We start from the raw sequence: 18,483 nt of genomic DNA, 5'->3' as shown, positions 1-18,483 counted from the left end.
ACAAAAAGCCTAAGAGAAAATAGGTTAATAGTTGTCTACAAGTTGGTGAGATCAGAGTGATTTGTCTCTTCAGTTTCCAAATTTACAGTAGTTTTATTATTTTTATAATTTGAAAAAGAAACAAACTTTTCTTATATGTCAACTTCAATTAGAATGTAATATGTGCTGCTGGAGAGCAAGAAATTTATTTGCGATGCTTTATTATCCAGAACAAACAATAAAATCTTATATACACTCTAGGTGCCTAACAGCTACTAATATTTTTTTAAGAATTCTCTAAACAAAATTAATTACTTAAGTATGTTTTACTTATAACATTCTAGGTATCAGGGCTCACATCTGTTTTAGTAATTTGGAACAAAGCATGACATTAACCAATACTCACTAAATGAGTGGGACCACAGGGGACTGGGCTTATGAAAAGTGTATCATACAGAAGTGGCAAATTCATAGACACAAAGTAGAATGGTGGTTACCAGGGGATGCAGGAGGGGTTGGTTAATGGGTATATAGTTTCAAATTTGCAAGGTAAAATAGTTCTGAAGATCTGTTTCACAGCAATGCAAATATACTTACTACCTCAGTGTACACCTGAAAATGGTTAAGACGGTAAATTTTGTTATGTGCTTTTTACCACAATAAAAAAGTTTTCTTAATATAAAAAAAATTTTTAAGTGTATTATACTTAAAATGAGAGGATGGCCTTAAATTAGAATTTTTGAGCTTTCTGGCTTGGGAGAAAGCAAGAAAAGTAGCCAGAAATAAACTGATAGAGAAAAAACTGACAAAAGGGCACAGCAGAATTGGGGGGTGGGTTAAGGAGCTGCTCTATATCATGATTGTGATGGTAGCTACACAATGTATATATTTGTCAAAAATTACAGAACAGTACACTAAAAAGGGTGAATTTTACTCTACATAAATGATATCTCAACTTTTAAAACAGGAAAAATAAAGAAAATAGAATCGAGTTCCATTCCTTACACTGTTTTCTGCGGGGGAAACAGAATGAGATCAGAATTAGTTATCCAACTAGAAAACACCGATGACCACATATAGTGATGGTACTCAGAAAGCCAAATGTTATCAGATGATGTGCTCCCTACACCACACCTCTAAGATTTGTATTAACTTGGTGACTGGGTCACAAAGTCACATGAGCTAACAAGGAAGCTCAGATTTATCAGTAGAGTGGCATACAAAAAGGCCACAAGTGCAAAGGAGGTCAGAAAAATGTCTAAACAATGGATAAGAAACCATTAGTTCACTACAGTGACACTAACTCAAAGTGTGGTCCCCAGACCAGCAGCAAAAACATCACGTTGGAGGGAGCCTGTTAGATATGCAAATCCTTGGGCCCCATCCCAGACCAACTTAATATTGATCTTTAGGTGCAGCCCTGAAGTCTCTATTCTGACTCAGGTGACTCACGCATGCTGAAGCTTGAGAACCAGCAGCCTGTAGCAATGCTTTGCCTACGCATCACCTAGGAATCTTATTAAAATGTAGGTTCTAAAATGTGATTCTAATGTTCAGGCAGGATGAGAACTTCAATTCTAAGCCAACCTCCTGATTTTACAGTGACTCTCACCCAGTCTATATCAATTAAATCAGACTCTCTGAAGGTGGGACCCAGGCACCAGTATGTTTAAAAGGTCTCTATGTGATTCTAGTATGTATATAGGATTAAGAAACCACTAACAGAAAAACTGTAAGGTATTTCCAGCTCTAAAGCACTACTTGTAGAAGCAGAATTTTAAAAACTGTAATTATACATCTTCCTGACTTTTAAAAATAAGATATCCTGATCATAAAGTAATCTTTTTTTTGAAGGGCTTGTGTGTGACTATGGCCAATAACACTTAACATTCTGTGACACCTTTAAAGCTAGAAAGATTAATAAGGCTCCTTACTTCTGAAATGCAGGTGTTAGCTACATTTATTATATCTCTATGCCAAAGCATATAGGATTATTTACTTCTTCTCTGTAAAGTTGGTTAACTTTTCTTCTCTTTGTGGACTTTCCCCCCCTATCTTTTGTACTATCTTATTCTTCCCCATTGTGAAAAAATGCTCACTATTTCTAATTTTGCTGTTGCTACTTTTCACTCATTTGTTCAGTTTATATTTATTAAGCGCCAGGCACTGTTCTAGGCACTGAGGAAAAGCAGTTAACAAAGAAAAATCCCTTATATTCTAGTAGGAGCGGAAAGACAATAAACATAAATCACGTGGTCTTAAGTACAATAAAGCAAAATAAAGCAGAGCAGAGGGCTCCGATAGTGAGGGAGGGTATCTGCGCTGTCCTGCACAAGTGTGCTTACATGGAAGAGTCAAGGATAGCCTCTCTGATTAAGGGATATCTGAGCAGACACCAAAGTGAGTGAGGGGCAACATATCCGGAGGAAGGGTGCTGCAAGTGAAGGGAACAGCAAGTGCAACCCTCCCAGGTTTTTGCTTGGTGTGTTCCAAGAACAGCAAAGAGGCCAGTGTGGAGTGGTGTAAGCTAGAGAAGAATGCTAGGAAATAAGGTCAGGAAGTTAGCAGGGGTGTGAACAGCTGTGTAAAGACTTTGGCTTGTATTCTGAGTGAGAGAGGAGGCCACTAGAGAGTTTTGAGCAAGTGAGTACATGGTCATGCATCTTTAGAAGATCACATTGGCTGATTGGTGGAGAACAAACTATAGGTTTTCTTATTTCCTAATTGTTGCAGCATGTACATTAACAACAACAACAAAAGGTTTATGATGAAACTTAAGTACTAGTGTACAAAACCCAAGCATGGATATTTTATTACAAACTTAAGAGATCAAAGTATCGATGTACATTCTACCTGCATCTCAGGTATCTGTGGAATGCAAGATTTAGGTCTTAATGGCAAGAGGGTTGCCATTTGTGGAAAAGGGTCGACATCCTTCCTTGGTTTCTCTTGACGAAGGTGCCAGAATTTCAGTTCAGCACTAGCATGTTTTGTTGAGGGTGAATGAGTAACACAGAATCTTGGTGCCCTAGTTGGAGGAAAAACAAATTTAAGATTAAACTACACAATAAGCCTCAAAAATCAAGAGGCTACCAAATGTATAATATCTGTGCTCACAATTATCAGTCTTGCCACATCCCTTTTCTAATAATTTCTTCTTTTTCTGCTGCTTAGCTCCTCCCTCCAATGTTATTCTATGATATATCAACTGCCTGAAATCACATTCACTTATACAATATAAAGAGGCAATATACACGAAGAAAAAATAATTAATAAAATTGCATTCAAATTATTATCTGCTTGATAAGAAAAAGAAACCTATATATCTATTCGATGAAGGAATTTTAAAAAATAATTTACAGTTTCTAGTAAAACAAAAATAAAATGTACCTGTGATCTGTTTTAAAGCAGTTTACAATTTATCTATAATACCAAACTAGTGGATGAAATTAACATTTAAAAATATATAAACATTTTTATAATGCTGAAGTATACTACTAAAGTGGATTATGAATCATATGATCTATTTTCAAGCCTTAAATTTAAAGGTAAGAATTAATTTTATAACAATTTAGATAATAAATGAAAGACCTACACTGCTGCCAGAAATTTAGGAAAAAGAATGTTTGGCACAATATCAAGGCCCCACTTAACTGGATGGATATTCCCATACTCAGTCTGTGGGCTAACTCTATATTGCCTATGGGGTTAACTCCAGCAGTCAGGGCCTGTTGTTAATTACTTCTTGGACTAGGTTTTCCCCCTGGTGCCACGGCCCAAAGACTAATTCCCACTTCATATTTCAGGTCCTGGTAGAAAATTGCCTCCCTTTAAAAACAGGAAGATGGTAGATACTTTCCTGATGTAAACACAGGTTAGGAGTGGAAGAGAACCCAAAGTTCATAATTAGTTTAGGATCAGAAAGCACCCTGTAAAGATCTGGGTGGTCATTTTACACCATATTTCAAAACCTTTACTTGCAAACTTGGAAATATCTAAAATTACCTCTTATTTTCATGCCAATTAGTAAGTGGGCATATTTACAAGACCCTTATCAAATAAATCATACATGTGCTGGACAGGAAATCTGGGTGTATCAATTTTCTAATTCCCATCATTACAGTATATTCACATGACCCCATTTTAATCTTGCATTCTTATTTAATTCATTGCATTAAGTTTTTATTAGCCACTACGTGAATTCATCAAATATTGTGGACTACATTTCACAGTCAATCCTAAACAGGTATTGTATTCTTTTTCACGCTTCCATCATACAGGTTCTCATGTACATCGATTGTACACCTCAATCTGAAGCTCTAGAGAGCGGGAGAAGGTATTTGCCACGCAGTCCACCAAAGGAACTGCATCCAATATATGTGTGTGTAAACACGTATATATATGTACATACATGTGTGTGTATGTGAATGTATGTATATCTATCTATATCTATTTATCTATCCATCTATCTATGTATCTCGCAATAGAAAAATGGGCAAGGAAGATAAACAGGCAATTCATGAAAGCTGAAATCCAAATGACCACTCAATATTGAAAAGGTTATCAACCTCACCAATAATCAGGGAAATGTAAGTGAAAAAGCACAAAACACCAATGACATACCAAATACATAGGCAAAAATTTAAGAATCTGACAATATTAAATGTTACCATGGATTTGTAGCAATGGATACTCTCATATTCTGGTTGGTGGGAATGCAAATTGGTACAACTACTTTGGAAAAATGGATATGTGTACAGCATTGCTTGTAATTGTGAAAAGAGAAAATGACACAAATTTTTTAAAATCTACATGACTGGCTTACTATAAAAGGATATAACTCAGAAATAGCCAGATGGAAGAGAAGCATAGGGCAAGGGATATGGGTGCACCTCTACATGTTCACCCATCCAGAAGGTATGAAAGACCTTTTTAAGAAGACTTCAGAAAGCTTGTCTTTAAGAAGACAAGCTAAAGACTGGAAGAAAATATTTGCAAACTATATATCTGACTAATGGCTACTATCTAGAATATAAAAATAACTCTAAAACTCAATAATAAGAAAGAACACAATCAGAAAATGTACAAAACACACAGATATGTCAATGAAGTGTATATGCAAATGACAAATAAGCATATAAAAGACATTCAGCATCATTAACAACGGGAGAGTTTCAAAGTAAAACTACAATGAGATATCACTACACACTTATAAAAATAAGTAAATAAGTATTTACTGGCTAAAATAGAAAACTGTGGCAACATCAAACAATTGCAAGGATGCAGAAAAACTGGATCATTCATACACTGCTGGTGGGAATGTAAAAGGGTACATCAACCCTGGAAAATAGTTTGGCAGTTTCTACTGAAACTAAAAACAGACTATATGACCCACTAATCTCACTCTAGGACATTTATCCCAGAGAAAGGAAGACTTACGTTCATGCAGAAACCTGTACATCAATGTTCATAGCAGCTTTATTAGTAATATCGAAAGACTGGAAACAACCCTAATGTCCTTCAATTAGTGAATGAATGTATAACATCCATACAACAGAATACTACTCAGCAATGAAAAAGAACAAAACAACTTGGATGGATATCAAAGGAATTATGCTGAATGAAAAAACCAATCCCTGAAGATTACATATTGTATTATTTCATTTATATAATAGATTAGTAGTTTCTAGGAATTATGAGAAAGAGGGAAGGAAAGAGGTAGGTATGGTTATAAGAGAGCAGTACAAAGGGAGGCATGTGGTAATGTTAACTGCTCTGTATCTTGACTGTAACAGCAAATGCATGTGATAAAACTATATAGAACTAACTATACACAGAGAAATAAATGCTTGTAAAGCTGGCAAAATATGAAGAAAGATTGGAGAGTTACATCAATGTAAATTTCCTCATTGCAATATTGCACTGCAGTTATGCAAGATGTTACCATTGGAAGAAACTGGGTGAGGTATACAGAATCTCTGTATTATTTCTTACAGCTGCATATGAATCTACAGTTCTCTCAAAACAAAAAGTTAAATTTAAAAAAGGAAAGCTTCTACTGTATTAGTAATGATTTTTTAAGTTGGGTGGTGTGTACACAGGTGCCTATTATAGTATAATTTACACCTTTCTGCATTTCTTAAATATTTAAGAATAGAAGTTTATAGAGAAAGAGAAAAACAACATTCTCTCTATATATGGAAAAATAAAAAGTTTACAAGTAATCTGGAATACCTAGATGGGAGATAATGCCAGAGACATAGGCAGGGACAAATCATGATAATCTCAGGGTATATGCCCAGTAGTGGGACTGCTGGGTCACATGGTAGTTCTATTTTTAGTTTTTTAAGGAACCTCATACTGTTCTCCATAGTGGCTGTATCAATTTACATTCCCACCAACAGTGCAAGAGGGTTCTCTTTTCTCCAAACCCTCTCCAGCATTTATTGTTTGTAGATTTTTTGATGATGGCCATTCTGACTGGTGTGAGATGATACCTCATTGTAGTTTTGCTTTGCATTTCTCTAATGATTAGTGATGTTGAGCATTCTTTCATGTGTTTGTTGGCAATCTGTACATCTTCTTTGGAGAAATGTCTATTTAGGTCTTCTGCCCATTTTTGGATTGGATTGTTTTTTTGATATTGAGCTGCATGAGCTGCTTGTAAATTTTGGAGACTAATTCTTTATCAGTTGCTTCATTTGCAAATACTTTCTCCCATTCTGAGGGTTGCCTTTTCATCTTGTTTATGGTTTCCTTTGTTGTGCAAAAGCTTTTAAGTTTCATTAGGTCCTATTTGTTTATTTTTGTTTTTATTTCTATTTCTCTAGGAGCTGGGTCAAAAAGGATCTTGCTGTGATTTATGCCATAGAGTGTTCTGCTTATGTTTTCGTCTAAGAGTTTGATAGTGTCTGGCCTTACATTTAGGTCTTTCATCCATTTTGAGTTTATTTTTGTGTATGGTGTTAGGGAGTGTTCTAATTTTATTCTTTTACATGTAGCTGTCCAGTTTTCCCAGCACCACTTATTGAAGAGGCTGTCTTTTCTCCATTGTATATTCTTGCCTCCTTTATCAAAAATAAGGTGACCATATGTGCGTGGATTTATCTCTGGGCTTTCTATCCTGTTCCATTGATCTATATTTCTGTTTTTGTGCCAGTACCACACTGTCTTGATTACTGTAGCTCTGTAGTATAGTCTAAAGTCAGGGAGCCTGATTCCTCCAGTTCCGTTTTTCTTTCTCAAGATTGCTATGGCTATTCGGGGTCTTTTGTGTTTCCATACAAATTGTGAAATTTTTTGTTCCAGTTCTGTGAAAAATGCCAGTGGTAGTTTGGTAGGGATGGCACTGAATCTGTAGATTGCTTTGGGTAGTAGAGTCATTTTCACAATGTTGATTCTTCCAATCCAAGAACATGGTATATCTCTCCATCTATTTGTATCATCTTTAATTTCTTTCATCAGTGTCTTATAATTTTGTGCATACAGGTCTTTTGTCTCCTTAGGTAGGTTTATTCCTTCAAAAAGAGTCATGTACCACAATGTTCACTGCAGCTCTATTTACAATAGCCAGGACTTGGAAGCAACCTAAGTGTCCATCAACAGATGAATGGATAAAGAAGATGTGGCACAGATATACAATGGAATATTACTCAGCCATAAAAAGAAACGAAATTGAGTTATTTGTAGCGAGGTGGATGGACCTAGAGTCTGTCATACAGAGTGAAGTAAGTCAGAAAGAGAAAAACAAATACTGTATGCTAACACATACATATGGAATCTAAAAAAAAAAAAAAAGGTCATGAAGAACCTAAGGGCAAGACGGGAATAAAGACACAGATCACTAGAGAATGGACTTGAGGACACGAGGAGGGGGAAGGGTAAGCTGGGACAAAGTGAGAGAGTGGCATGGACATATATACACTACCAAATGTAAAACCGATAGCTAGTGGGAAGCAGCTGCATAGCACAGAGAGATCAGCTTGGTGCTTTGTGACCACCTGGAGGGGTGGGATAGGGAGGGTGGGAGGGAGGGAGACGCAAGAGGGAAGAGATATGGGGATATAAGTATATGTATAACTGATTCACTTTGTTATAAAGCAGAAACTAACATACGATTGTAAAGCAATTATACGCCAATAAAGATGTTAAGAAAAAAAAGGGGGGATGTGATTGAGCTAATGAAATAAACACATATCACTGAAAAAAAAATCATGATAATCTTATTTGTTAACTTAAGGAATTTGAACCTTACACTGAAAGCCTTGGGGTAACTAGTTAAAGACTTAAAGCAGAGAAGTAACATGATCAGATCCATCACAGCCACACTGGACAGCTCACTGATCCTCAGAAGGCACACATTTTCTCCACTAGGTCCATTCTCTTTCTCTTGTTTAGAGTCCCTCGAGTCGCAGGTGAAATATTACCTCTTCTCTGTATCCTGTGCATTCACCACACTTTCTTTTATTACACTCATTTTATATGTATGTTCCTCCCACTAGACTAGGATCACTAGACTTGACTGTGTTTTACCCTTGTATCCTTAGCACAACACTTGGCCCATAGAAAGTGCTCATGGAATGTTTATTGAGACAAATCTAACTCAAGCTACATGTACACATGCGCACACATGCACACACTCACACACACACATCAATTTCATGAGGTCCTGAGCGTAAAAAGGTCAGGGGTAGAAGGATATGCTCACAAAGTTCAAACGGAGCTTAAGTACTGTCTAGTCTTATTACGGATTTAAAGTCCCTCAAATATCAAAATTATCTAAAGGATAGGTACTTTAGAGAAGGCCAAAGATATAATAATCTTGCCATTTAAAATTTCCATAAATGTTACAGCCTTAAGACAAAAAAGTATAACTTGCAACTAGCTTAAGAAAAGTGAGGGCTTCCCTGGTGGCGCAGTGGTTTAGAGTCTGCCTGCCAATGCAGGGGACACGGGTTCGAGCCCTAGTCTGGGAAGATCCCACATGCCACGGAGCAGCTGGGCCCGTGAGCCGCAATTGCTGAGCCTGCGCGTCTGGAGCCTGTGCTCCGCAACAAGAGAGGCCGCGATAGTGAGAGGCCCGCGCACCGCGATGAAGAGTGGCCTCTGCTTGCCACAACTAGAGAAAGCCCTCGCACAGAAATGAAGACCTAACACAGCCATAAATAAATTAATTAATTAATTTAAAAAAAAAAGTGAAAGCAAATAACTTTGATTCATATTATTTTTTCTTACCAATAAAGAAGTAAGGGTTTTACAACCTCAGTCTGAATATTTTTTAAGTGTTCTTCATTCCACTGAGATCCATCTAGCAGTTTAAATTTTGATAAGATTTCTGCAGAAAGGTAGCAGTCTCCACTGCTCACTAGATAGCATTTTTTCATCTTCTCAATATGTCTGAAATAAAACACATACACAAACATACACACACATTGACACAATATTCAACTAGCCAAATATTTTCACTTCCAAAATATTTCAGGCAAGTAATGAACTATCTTAAAACCAAAAGTGAGTTACAGGGAGATAAAAATATTTCTCACAGATATGGGAATGGGAAGGGTATTTTTGGTAGGCCAAACAATGGCCTTACAAAGATGTCCATATCCTAATCTCCAGAACCTAAGAATGTTACCTTACATGACAGAAGGCACTCTGCAGATGTGATTAGGATTTTGAGGAGATCATCCTGGCTTATCTAGTTGGTGCTAATGTAATCTTAACAGTCCTTCTAAGATGGAGGCAGGAGGGTAATAGTCATAGAGAAAAGAAGTGAGGATAGAAGCAGCGGTCAGAGAGGAGAAAAGATGTCATGCTGCCGGCTTTGGAGATGGAGGAAGGGGGCATAAGCCCAGGAAAGTAGGTGGCCTCAGAAGCTGGAAAAGGCAAGGAAATGGATTTTCCCCTAGAGTGCTCAGAAGGAATGCAGCCCTGCATACCCATTTCAGATTTCTAACCTTTTAACTGTAAGAGAATTAATTCGTGTTGATTTAAGCCACTTAGTTTGTGGTAATTTATTATAGCAACAATAGGAACTAACACAGTATTAATTCTGAAGAATCTATGTAGGTTGCTTGCATATCCCGTCCCTAACATGTCTTGGCAAGTGGTAGTGTCCTTCTACCCTGGGATCAATCAGGTCATGCTTCATAATTAACCATTTGGTAATCCCTGCTCTTATAACTGTGTACAACAATGACGTTATGATCATTATGATCAACAACAGTGGCATTATGATCTGAATGCCACTGAGATAACTGGAGTAATCCAGTCACTAGTACTTACTCAGTCAAACCTTTAATGGGAACTGCGGTCTGCTATAGTTGATCTGCTTCAGAGTTCAGAGCAGATCAGGAAAACACAAGATAAGAACTTTCCTAAAGCAGGGTCCTCTTAAGGTTCTTAAGACTTATAGTGACCTAAAACATATGGAGCGGCCAAAGACCTGTGCCCCATCAGACTTTTAAGAGGCTCTCTAGAGGATAGCCCGCATCATATCTAGCAGCTATCACATTCAGATATGAATGTCTAAGTGGCACCTGACTAAAGACCATAGAATTTGTTAACTGAGCAGGCTGCTAGGAACAGCCAGCCCCTTACGCTGGCGTAAGGTATCTTTTACGTAAATCAATATTATTATAATAAAATAAATCTTATTATTATTCATTCCTCTAAAAGTATAAATTACATTTAAATATTTATTTCAGGCTTTCTGCCGGTGCTTAGATGACCCAAACTAATATTCTATAATTTGGTTTTAAAACTGTTTTGAAAAATAAAAAAGTAGAAATACCTTTGATGTCTTCCACGATCCTTAAGAACTTTTAACCTCTCAATATCCATCCAGAGCCACCAATATCTCTCCCCTAATGTACCTTTTATAAATTTCTTAAATCTTTCAAACTCCTTTCTATTGCCAATGTCATAAGTTTTGTGAGAAATACACCAATTAGCCCTGCTTTCTAGTCCAACGCTCTCAGTTTTTGAAACTGCTTGTGCTAACATGTCTTCCGACTTTTCCTTTAGCGTTTCACTCAGCAAAACATTCTTGCCAGAGGTAGTCCCCAGACACTCATCAAATACCACTTCTGTTACATTTCTGAAATTTATATAATCTGGGCTTTCTCTAAGTGGTGCTCCAAGTATTTGATGAATTGCCACTCTCAAAATAAAGTTTATATAAGATCTTAAAAACTCTTCACATGTTGAGAAATGCAATGTCAGGCTTTCATCAACATCCCGTCGCTTTTCAAGGTACGTCCTCAGAAGAGCTTGAGAAGGAGTGTCTTGTAGAGATACAGGCCCATCTTCTTCAAATTCGGTAATTAACCTAGTGGTTGTAGATGGGCCCTTTTCCGTCCTGGGGTGAACTCCATCATCAAAGATAAAACTCTCTGTATTAAATCATAAAAGGCTATTAGATCAGATATGAATGTAAAAGTTTTCTTTTAATTATTAACTAGATGTTATAGAGCTAGGATGGCAAATGGGTTTATCATCGGTAGTGACTGCAGGGACCAGTGTCATGAGGAGTCTAAGGCTACATTTGGGATCAGTAGAGAAAAAAACTGCCAACAAGGATTAGCCATGTCTTCCCTGGACACGAAAGGGGATATTGGTGGCAGATGAATTAAATCTTTGATATCCTTAATAAAGAGGATCTTCAAAAAGACATTATACACTTTTAAAATGTAATATTCCAGGCTGAAAATGTCAACATACAAAGGCCAAATCTATTAAAGAATTAGAATGTGTACATCAAACAACTGTATGTACTTTAATATTTCATGTGGTATGGTAAAATAAAATTAGCTGCCATAGGTGATGAGATGATAGATGAACAGACCAGAACTGGAGTCATACTAGCAATTAAAAAAATTCACTATTTTATCAGAAAGATTCAATTACTACTATACTTACAACCTATCATTAAAATTACAAAATTGCATAAGGCCCTTGTGAAGACTTACAAATACAAATGGATTGCTTTTACACTTTTTCTAAAGATATAGTCTAGCCCCTATTCTTCTGTCTTTCAGAGATCAGTGAAATATCTGATAGCAGTGCTTTATTTCACATGGCAAATCTACCCCTTGCAAAGCCGTGGATCAGGAAAACCCTGATCCATGTGTCCCACTCTCAGTTTTCTCAGTAAAAGATTTCAAGTCTCAATGAACTGGAAATGTTTCATTACAATTTTAGTTGAAAATAAATATACTAAACTTCCCCAAAATTGAGATTAGACTTTTGTAAACCTGTGAAAGGATACTGGGTATACACTCAACCCCACAGACTTGGAGGTAAAGTGCAAGCCTGGCACTTCTGCTCACTGCCTTCCTGCTATCCTTTCTCTTCCTGCTTACTAACGTCACTCTCCAATTTTCTACTTTACTATTTGGGGAAAATAGCAAGAAATCTATAAATTCAGCAATTTCCAGTTAGGAAGATGATTTCCCCCTTTACCTAGATTTGGGTTCAATCCTAGAGAATCCAGACTTATCACCTCCAGAGGTTGCTTATACTTTTCAAAGGAATTATGTAAGAATTGTTAGTGAATTGCTGAGTTCCCCTCCTGAATCACATTGCAAGATTTTTTTTCCCTCTAGCAACATCATATTTAATTACTCCCATTTCTGGAAGGTTTCCTTTATTTATGAAAAGTTTGTATCACCCACAAAAGTTCCCCACAGTAGAAATTTATCTGCTTTTCAAGGTGAGAAACAGTCTGAACTTAAAAACAGAAGGAAAACTCAAGTTCCATAAATCACTATTTACTTTGGGGAGAAGAGAAAGGTTGCACCCACTCCATTTCAAAGGCTTAATAATAAGAATTTGTAAACTGTGACAGGAAATAATGACAAGACAAATATTTATTGACTGTCCATTAGGTACGAAGCACTAAGCATTTTCTATAAATTCAGTATGTATGCATCATTAGTCTAATCTTACAGATGACAAAAGCAAAGTTCCCAGAAGTGGAATTATTTGCAGAAGTCACAAACTAATAAGTATCAGAGTTGGGTTCTAAACCAATCCTCTTTTCACTATATCAGGTTGTCTCTTGAAAAACAGTAGAAAGTGGTGTTGCAGGGGAGATAATTTTTTCTCCCCACCCACTAAGTGTTGTACTGTAAGTTTAGAATAACAACAGAAGATGTAAAAAGGAGTTCTGAGGTCATTCTTGTCCTTTTCTGCTTACCAGAAACAGATGAAATAACTGGTGATCCAATTTTGTTGTGGAATACACAAGAAGGTAATGAAAAGGTTGATACTGTTTGCTGACTTTGTTTTGCTAATGCAAACCAATCTTTTGTTTGAGTATAGGAGGCCTAGGAAGAAAGGAACACATTTGTTTAACATAAGATTAGCAGTATTCTTCCAGTCATGAATCTGGACAAGTCATTCTGATAATATTCATTTGCATAGTGCAATATGTAAAGGAAAAATTATGCCGTGAAAGAAAAGAATGTTGTACACAGAAAAACTCATTAACTGAGAATAATGGTAAGGAAATTTCAATTCAGATTATTTTCATATTAGATGATCAAAGGAAAGAAATGAGCTCACTACCCATCAAATTCTTCACTCTTCCACCAGAAGCTTGCAATCCTACTTCCTGGATTCACTACAAATTCACACCATCTAACTTTAACTTGGCAGTCACCCGCGGCTCATCAGTCTTTGGATGCATCTTTTGCCAGCTACTCCCATTCACAACTTTCCCAATTATTTCATGCCCCCAATTCTGTCTGGCCTGGCTCAGTGTTTTTAACAACTCCTCCCTAATATGACAAAAACTTAACTCTCAGTAGCACTGGAAACCTCTCCATGCTCAACTTCCCCTTTACCTTAGATTCAGTTTTCACAACTTTGCTTGGATTGGATGCTTCCTGAAGGCTGATTCCTGACTCACCTGCCCCTGGATGGAGCCTTCAATGTTTCCTTTCTTTTATGTACTCCTGAGCCAGCTGACCCAATTCTCAACCTGACACACGGCTTCTAGAACCCCAGTCCTAAGAAACTCCATCTCAGATTTCCTGGGAAGATTCTTCTTCCTGCTTCTCTTAGTCATGTCCTCACCTACTCTTCTAGGATAATCCAGCTTGTTCAACAGAAGCAGAAAAGGGAGTGTCCAGCATTACTCTCATCTCTCCTTTCTCCAACCTGGTTGGCCCTTAGCCTACGGAACACTCACAGAGGGGGCAAGGCTCAAATGGAATAGAATTGTTCCCTGACTATTATGCAGAATTAGCAGGGTAAGTCAGGCCACACAATAAGACCAAAAGCAAGAGAAAGAAATATCAGGTGCCATCGGTGTACTCACTGCCCCTCTTAGAAGTAAGGTTTCCTTGGTAGATAAAAGCTTTGAATCTAATTGCCTTTTGTTTCCTCTTTTCCTTCCTCTAAAACCAAGTCATTTATTACTAATTATATGTTCATTCAACATATTTATTGAATGACTACTCTATTTCAAGTAGTATCCTAAGCACTGAGAAGAGACCAAAATAATTAAGGAACTTTCAAGGAATAGAGAGAGACCAACATACAAGAGTCCTTGCTATTTCAACTGCACAAAAAAGAAGAGAGAGTAGAAGATAGGGGAGAAAGAAGTAGTTAGCCAGACATAAAAGCAGTTAACTATTCTACTTTATACTCTTAAAAGATGGGTTAATTGTTTGTGTTTAGATGGTATAACTGAAGACTCAAAGAAATATTACCAATTATATGGATTAATCCCTATCTATAGTCATGGTTTAGTGATTTAAGGGCCCAAAGAAAACTGAATCCTCAAAGTTTAAAGGCTATTAAAAAAATATATAGTTCAAGTATTACTCAAGTTGACAGAAATGAGCTTTTTCCATCACAGAAAATAGTAAAAGTAAACTAGCTTGGATTTTTATTCTCTTATATTTGATTAAATTTACCTGTAAGGAATCAGAACTTATTCCCCTAGATTGATTCTTTCCTTTGTATGTTTATTGACCCTTACTATCGGTATATTTTTTGACATCCCTAACATTATTATAAAATATGGGTTAACATAAAAAATAAATACCTAAAAACAAATATAAGAGGAAAGAAAAATGTGCCTTCAGTACATCCCTGAGCATTATTCAGAGGGAATAATGGGACTGGCATGATTTTTTAACATTTTTGCCAAATATTGCTGATAGAACTGTCAAACTACGAAATTAAATAGGAGCTTACACATGAAAAAAATGTTCACATAAGATAGGATAAGGATATCCATTCCAACAGAGATGGCAAATAGTTTTCCTCTTGTATGACATCTTTGATCACTTGGAAGTGCCTGCCTAGAATGCTGTGTTGAAAAAGAATTTGGAGCCAAGTCCTAGCTCAGCAGGAAAATTGCCGTAATTGATTAGCAATCTCCGTCATGAATGCAAACGAGGAGAATAGCAACACATGGGTAACATATTTGCAATTCCTGGTTTTGTAAAGAACTGTGTATTAGAAATGTGTTCCCAGAGAGAAGATATGATAAATAGAGGCTAAAGAGAAGCAGAATACGTGACCCCAAAATATGCCATGGCACTGTGGATTATTGTGAGCTGAAGGAGATCACGACCCAGAAGACTCAAGAAAAACACTTACCTCTCCTTTAACTACCTAAAAGAATTTACATAGGGGACCTGGCTCAGAGACAGCCAGTACCAGAGATAACTTTTATCTGAATGACCGACCTATGTATATGGCAGGTAAACATCTAATTACCAAACATCTGGTCTTCTTATAGTCCTGTGAATTACCCTCCTCCACTTTGAAGCCCCAGGCCCCTACCACATTCCTTAGCTCAGGATGGCATATATGCCTCAACTGCCCAACTTGCTCTTGGGTCTTATATTCTTATAGGGGTCCCGTACATACTAAATTAATTTGTTTTTTTCCTGTTACCCTGTCTTATGTCATTTTTTTTTTTTAATAGACCAGGCAAAGAACTTAGAAGGGTAGAAGGAAAATTTTTCCGCCCTGGCAAAGGCAAAGATCAAACAACAGTTTTCACTAAACTGTGATTCCCCAAAAGGACATTTGATTCTAGGTTAGATCTCTTCAAATGTACCCATACCACCCAACATTCTCCAATTGTGAAGGGCAAATTTATCTGATAACAGCTAAACAGTTATGCATTTTATTACTGAAGAATAATCTTGACAATAGGGAAGAGAAGGCCCAATTTATTGTTGTTTTGTACAAAAATCACAGATTCCAAATAATAAAAAATTTGGAATGAACAATGAAACCCTTGCTTCCCAGGTGACATTGGGGATGTTCTTCAATTTTGCATTTTTCCTTTGTACACATGAGGATAATAATTCTAATTACATTTCAGATGAAAGAGTGTAGGGCAAATAAGTCAGCATAAATCCAAAAGAATATTTGCTAAATCTACTTTAGAAGTATTTGAAATCATTTTCCTATTCAAGTGGTACAAATGAAATTCATATCCCTAAAATGAGAAGTTTCACTGAAGCGGCAAGAGACAAAGAAACACTCACACTTTTACCTCGCCAAGAGAAATGTAGAACTTTTTCATAATTATAGCATCATCTTCTTCAACAGGAGGAGGTGGTGGAGTGGTTGGTTTTTTCAGGACCCAGGGAGAAAAATCTGCACCTAATGTGATATTCATGCCTGATTCACTCCATCTTACTTGTGAAACCAATCTGGCTAACCTGCATTTCAGAAATCATACAAACTAGAAATAAGTTTCAAATATGGTAGAATTCAGGAAAAAAAAAAACCTAAAATTTTGTTTTATGTATTCAAATCAATCTCCCGTCCTAACTCTGCAGGATGATTCTCTTAGGATCTGCTAAAATTAATGGCTTATTCATAGAATTACTAATTAATAATTATTCTGTTTTAATTTGTTTTATTTTTATTTTAAAAAACAGTTGTTCTAAGCAAAAGTCAAATTTTAGTAAAACTTCAGAATGTTTAGGTACTTAAACTTTAGAAGTCAGGGAGCACAAAAGAAAAACATGGCCCTGCACTACAACATTCTGTCTTTTTTATGACACTCATATTCATTTTTTAACACCCTGAACATAAATACCTTTACAGAAGTAGAAAAAAATTTTAAATATAATGATCAAAGAAGCAGAATTGAAATACATTTATTAGGTACTGTTTCTACAAAATCTCTTTGCAAAAGTTAAGTGATTTTTACCAATGTTCTATCTTATACTATATAGCAAGTGGAATATAAACTCAAATGAGTTTAAAGGTATACAATTTTATTAAGAAAGTACAGAAAAATTATTTTTGGTGAAAAAAATCATTTAAAAATATGTATATTGATAGGATTACAATACCTGTATTCAAAGTAGCAATCACTTTCCAGAAATGCTGGAAGTCTTTCTTTTTTGACCCAGTGAATACCTTGTTCACGATTGAGACACTATTAGAGGACAAGTGAAAAAGAAAAAGTGTGTCAAAGAAATTCACCATTCAGGATAATGATGGCTTAATCACTAGAGCAATATTACCTCTAGCTCTTACAGGGAGGCCTGCCTGTACCTTCTATTTGGACAGGAGAGAGTAAGAACCCTGAGTCACAAGTACTTCTTCAATTCTCTCAACAACCCTATATCAACTATTATCTACGTTTTACGGATTAACAAGCTGAATCCAGAAAACTTAAGTAACTTACTGAAAGAGTGACAAAAAATTCAGTCTCAGTATTTTCACAGTCATAAAATGGGTTAAAAATAATCACAAACAGAAAAAGAACTAACCAGAAAACTTGGTAAGACTGCTAGAGTAACTGCAAGCCCTTTGTCCTTCCAATTTTAGGAAATTATGTTAAATATTTAACATCACCAGGCATGATCATCGAGGATACCAAGGTTAACAAGAAAGAGAAGGCCCTTCCTTTAAGGAGTTTGCAGATAATTCAATAAGCAATAATAACAGAGTGCTGTAAGCACCAGAAGTTCAGGATTCTGTGGGAGGCCACATGGGCACGAAAACCAGCAAAGGTTTCCCACAGAACATGACTAGGGGGGCGGGGGCACAGAGTCAACATGGAGGAATAGGAGGATGTGGAGTTCGCCTCTCCCCACAAGTACATCAAGAATACATCTACTGGGCTTCCCTGGTGGCGCAGTGGTTGAGAATCTGCCTGCTAATGCAGGGGACACGGGTTCGAGCCCTGGTCTGGGAAGATCCCACATGCCGTGGAGCAACTAGGCCCGTGAGCCACAACTACTGAGCCTGCGCGTCTGGAGCCTGTGCTCCGCAACAAGAGAGGCCACAATAGTGAGAGGCCCACCCACCGCGATGAAGAGTAGCCCCCGCTTGCCGCAACTACAGGAAGCCCTAGCACAGAAACGAAGACCCAACATAGCAATCAATCAATCAATCAATAAATCTTTAAAAAAAAAAAAAAAAAAAAAAGAATACATCTACAAATGGAACAATTCTCACAGAGCACCTGCTGAACACTAGCAGAGGACCTTGGACACCTAAAAGGGCAAGAAA

The 18,483-nt window shown here is 36.8% G+C and overlaps 1 protein-coding gene across 1 annotated transcript in view; it reads right to left on the bottom strand.

The window, feature by feature from the left end:
• The window catches only part of RGS22 (regulator of G protein signaling 22), a 122,106-nt gene extending 104,770 nt beyond the window's left edge, over positions 1-17,336 (bottom strand). Inside the window, exons 1-6 of the mRNA XM_059901409.1 lie at positions 17,316-17,336; positions 16,505-16,614; positions 13,178-13,307; positions 10,772-11,372; positions 9,214-9,375; positions 2,833-3,007 (exon numbers count right to left, since the gene is read on the bottom strand). Coding sequence (XP_059757392.1) covers positions 2,833-3,007; positions 9,214-9,375; positions 10,772-11,372; positions 13,178-13,307; positions 16,505-16,534 — 1,098 coding nt within the window. The 5' untranslated portion in view covers positions 16,535-16,614; positions 17,316-17,336. The remainder of the gene's footprint in view (positions 1-2,832; positions 3,008-9,213; positions 9,376-10,771; positions 11,373-13,177; positions 13,308-16,504; positions 16,615-17,315) is intronic.
• Positions 17,337-18,483: the final 1,147 nt, after the last annotated feature.

This window comes from Balaenoptera ricei, chromosome 17, assembly GCF_028023285.1.
Source record: "Balaenoptera ricei isolate mBalRic1 chromosome 17, mBalRic1.hap2, whole genome shotgun sequence".
Lineage (NCBI taxonomy): Eukaryota > Metazoa > Chordata > Mammalia > Artiodactyla > Balaenopteridae > Balaenoptera > Balaenoptera ricei.
Note: the sequence above shows the minus strand (reverse complement) of the source record. Positions and strands in the feature narration are given on the sequence as shown.